This window comes from Choloepus didactylus, chromosome 9 (genome assembly GCF_015220235.1).
Source record: "Choloepus didactylus isolate mChoDid1 chromosome 9, mChoDid1.pri, whole genome shotgun sequence".
Lineage (NCBI taxonomy): Eukaryota > Metazoa > Chordata > Mammalia > Pilosa > Megalonychidae > Choloepus > Choloepus didactylus.
Window position 1 is genome coordinate 133,222,059 of NC_051315.1, and position 4,134 is coordinate 133,226,192.

Genomic DNA, 4,134 nt, shown 5'->3' on the forward strand with positions numbered 1-4,134 from the left:
GCTCCCTCCAATGTCCCTGGGGAAGGGTCCCTCCTGCCTCAGCTTCTAGAAGTTCCCTTCTTGGGCATCCTTGTCTGTGGCAGCAGAACCCCTGTGTCTACACAGCCTCTGTGTGTCCTGCCTCTCTCTCTCTCTCCTTATGATGACACATGGAGTGGAGGTGGGAGCATCCTAAGCCATTAAGACCTCAACTTAACTTTATTATTTTGTGGACTGTGTTCCAAAGAAGTCCCATTTGCAAGACTGTGGGTTAGGACAGAAACACATCATGGGGGACACAGGTACATAGATTAGGGCAGGAACATGTCCTGAGGACACAGATACTGTGGGTTAGGACTGGAATATGTGTTTTGGGGTACTTGGGTACTGCAGTTTAAGATGGAACACATTTTTGGGGTCACCATTTTACCCAGGACAGTGACTTTTCTATACAATTTATCTGAAGTCTGTATTTGTGCTGTGTGTTCTCTTATGTCTCTGTCCCTTTATCTTGTGATAAACTAGTGTTGACAGAGACATCCTTGAACACAAGGAGATGAGAGAAAGCAAGCGATGCCCCCCAGTCTTTGCAGCATGTCTCTATGCTGGGCTCCTCTTCAAGGCTCAGCAAGGCCATTTACAACTCTGCCTTAGCCTTCACATCCTGCTGACACCCAGCCTAGAGATAGCCAGAGGTGGAAGCCCTGCATCCTAGCTCTTTTTGGAGCATGTGTCCTGATCTGAACATCCACTTGGCTTTCTAAATTTCCTAATATTTGCAGGCCAATTCTGAGTATCCCAATTTCCCAAGGAAACTCTCTCCCCAGCTTTTCCTGCAAGGTCTCAATGCTCCAATGTGTGTCTCATGCATAATCCTTTGCCCCAGGCACTGAGGGTTTTTAATTTGCCATATCATGTTTTCAAGGAATGTCTCCCACTTTTTTGTCATGGGTTCCAAATTGGGGCAAACATAGACCAGCGCCTTGTGTCAGTCCCTCAGGTACATCCCAGACAGGTTAGACACACCAACACAATTCTTGGTGAATAAGGTGTGTTCTGTTCCCTCCAGAACCAGGGACCAGGTCCCACCCTGGGAATCAGATGCCATCTTCAAGAGCACTGTGGAATTGGGGAGGGAACGGGGCAAGTGTAAGCAAAATCCTCATAAAGCTGTCTTACCATTTGGAAGCTGCCTTTATCTTGTCTCAATGTTAGCTTGTTTACTGTAAACCTTTTCTGTTTTTCAGAAATCTGAGGGAGATGATTCTTACAGCTTTTGCTTGATTTTTCTGTGGAGGGACAGGAACTTGCAGCCTCCTACTCCACCATTTTTGCTGCTGTCACTCAGACTTTTACTCTTGTACAATGATGTTTTGCAGACCCACAACTCCCAAGCACCCAAGAATGAGGGGAGAGAATGTCGCCAAGGTCAGTGCATTCATCCTGGTGGGCTTCCCCACAGCCCCCGGGCTGCAGTACATGCTCTTCCTCCTCTTTCTGGTCATGTATCTCTTTGTCCTGGTGGAGAACCTGGCCATCATCCTCACCATCTGGAGCAGCAACTCCCTCCATCAGCCCATGTACTACTTTCTATGCTCCATGTCTTTCTTGGAGATCTGGTATGTATCTAACATCATCCCTAAGATGCTGGATGGATTCCTCCTGCAACAAAAACACATCTCTTTCATAGGATGCATGATTCAGCTCTACTTCTTTATCTCTCTAGTATGCACCGAGTGTGTGCTCCTGGCGTCCATGGCCTATGACCGCTACGTAGCCATCTACCACCCCCTGCGCTATGTGGTCATCATGTCCACTGTCCTTTGTGTCCAGCTCGTGGGCTTTTCCTTTGCAAGTGCCTTCACTGTCTCCGTGATCAAGGTCTACTTTATCTCCAGTGCCACGTTCTGTGGCTCCAATATCCTGAACCACTTCTTCTGTGACATCTCCCCCATTCTCAAGCTGGCCTGCACAGACTTCTTGACTGCAGAGCTGGTGGATTTCGTCCTGGCCATTGTCATCCTGGTGTTCCCACTCATAGCCACCGTGCTGCCCGATGCACACATTGTGCTGGCCGTCCTGCACATCCCCTCTGCCACTGGCCGCTGGAGAGCCTTCTCCACCTGTGCCTCCCACCTCACCGTGGTCACTATCTTCTACATGGCCATGATCTTCATATACGTCCGGCCCCAGGCCATTGACACCCGGAGCTCTAACAAGCTCATCTCTGCTGTTTACACAGTGCTCACTCCAATCATAAACCCTCTCATCTACTTCGTGAGGAACAAGGAATTTAAGGATGCCTTGAAAAAGGCTCTGGGCTTAGGCCAAGCTCCTCAATGGGACATTTGACTGTTACAGAATCTAATTTCTGATGATGATAAAATAGCTTATACATTACAACTTAAGCTTTTTAATGTCAATTTTTAAATGAAGTTTAATGTACATACAGAACTGTGCCCAAGTAATAACTTTCATATGTATATGTTTTCCCAAAGAGACCTCATGAAACCAGCAACCAGATCAAGGACTCCCTGCTCCCCTGGTGTTCCCTGCTGACCACTCTCCTGTGTTTCCACATCAGATAGTTTGATGTTTTTGAGGATTTTGTAAGTAGAATCATAATGCATTCATGCTTTTATGTTCAGCTTCTTTCATTCAATATGCCTGGACAGATTATTGCTGGTTTTGTACATAACAATAATGCATGCACTGTCATCACTGTATAATATTCCATTGTATAAATATATCACAATATAGTTATGCATCCTACATTGATGGACAGTATTAGGGATACTGTCAGTTAAGATAGTGCTTCTAGAAACATTCTGGTTCATATATTTTGATGAATATACATATACACAATCTTGTAGGCTATGTACTTTTGTATAGCATCGCTGCAACATGAGGTTTGTGTATGGTAAGCTTTAGTACAAACTGAAAAACTGTTTTCCAAAGTGGGTACAATGATCTTCACTCCTATGGGCAGTGTATGAGAATTCCAGTAGCTCTGTATTCTTACCAACACTTGGTATTATCAGTTTTTTTCAATGTAGCAATTCTACTGAGGCTGTAGAGAAATCTCATTGTGATTTTAATTTGCATTCCCATGATGACAAATTGAGGTTGAACATCTTTTTAAAATAGTATTTAGTGGCTTATTGTCTACTTGGAAATCCTTTTTATGAATTGCTCATTCAAGTCTTTTCCCGATTTTATACTGGGTCTCTTTCTCTTTCTGAGTCCTTATATCTTCTTGGATACAAGTTCTTTGTTGGTTATAAACAAAAAACAGAAAATTTTCTCCTGGTTCTTGGACTTGCTTTTTCTTTCTCTCGATTTTGTCTTTTTGATGAAGGGACATTCTTTACTGTAATGATGTCAAATTTGTTCATATTTTCACTATATAGTTTTTTTTAATTTTCTATTTAAGAAAATGTTTGCCTATACCAAGGTGATGAAGATACTCCCATTTCATTCTAGCTTTATTGTTTTGCCTTTCATATTTCAGTTTAAAATCCATCCATTGATTTTTATTTACAGTACATAATATGGGGGTCACAATTCATTCTTTTCTATATGGATATCATATTGACTGAGTTCCATTTATTGAAAAGAACATGCTTTCCCTTCTGCAATGTCACCTTCTTCATAAACGAAATGATGACATATGTGTGTGCATCTGGTTTTGGTTTCCTTATTCTTTTCCATTTGTCTATTCCTGTACCAATACCACACTGTTATAATTATTTTAGAATTTTTTAAAATCTTGCTGTTTCGTAGTAAGTTCTCCACCGTTGTTCTTTTTCTTATGATTGCCTTGTTTATTCTTGTCTCTTTGCATTTTCATATATATTTTAGCATCAGCTTGTCAATTTAAAAACAAACACAGAAAAAGTTGCTGGGATTTTGATTGTGGTTGCATTAAATCTATAGACACATTTGAGGAGAACTGCCATATTTACAGTTTTTGAGCCTTCAAATCCAAAAAACAGGTATATCTCACTGTTCATTTATTATTTCTTCAATTTCTCAATGCTGCTTTGAAGTTTTCAGTGTGGGATCTTTAACATCTTTCTGGATATTTGGGTTTTCTAAAAAAGTTCTAACACAAATGGTATCCTAAATTTTTTCATTCTCTGTTTCTATGTTGTT

General features: G+C 41.6%; 1 protein-coding gene across 1 annotated transcript; it reads left to right on the forward strand.

Moving 5' to 3' along the window:
• The first annotated feature begins 1,383 nt into the window (after positions 1 to 1,383).
• Positions 1,384 to 2,331, forward strand: LOC119543871 (olfactory receptor 6B2-like). The gene has a single exon (XM_037848692.1). The coding sequence runs from the start codon at positions 1,384 to 1,386 to the stop codon at positions 2,329 to 2,331; it is 948 nt and encodes a 315-aa protein (XP_037704620.1).
• The last annotated feature ends 1,803 nt before the right edge of the window (positions 2,332 to 4,134 follow it).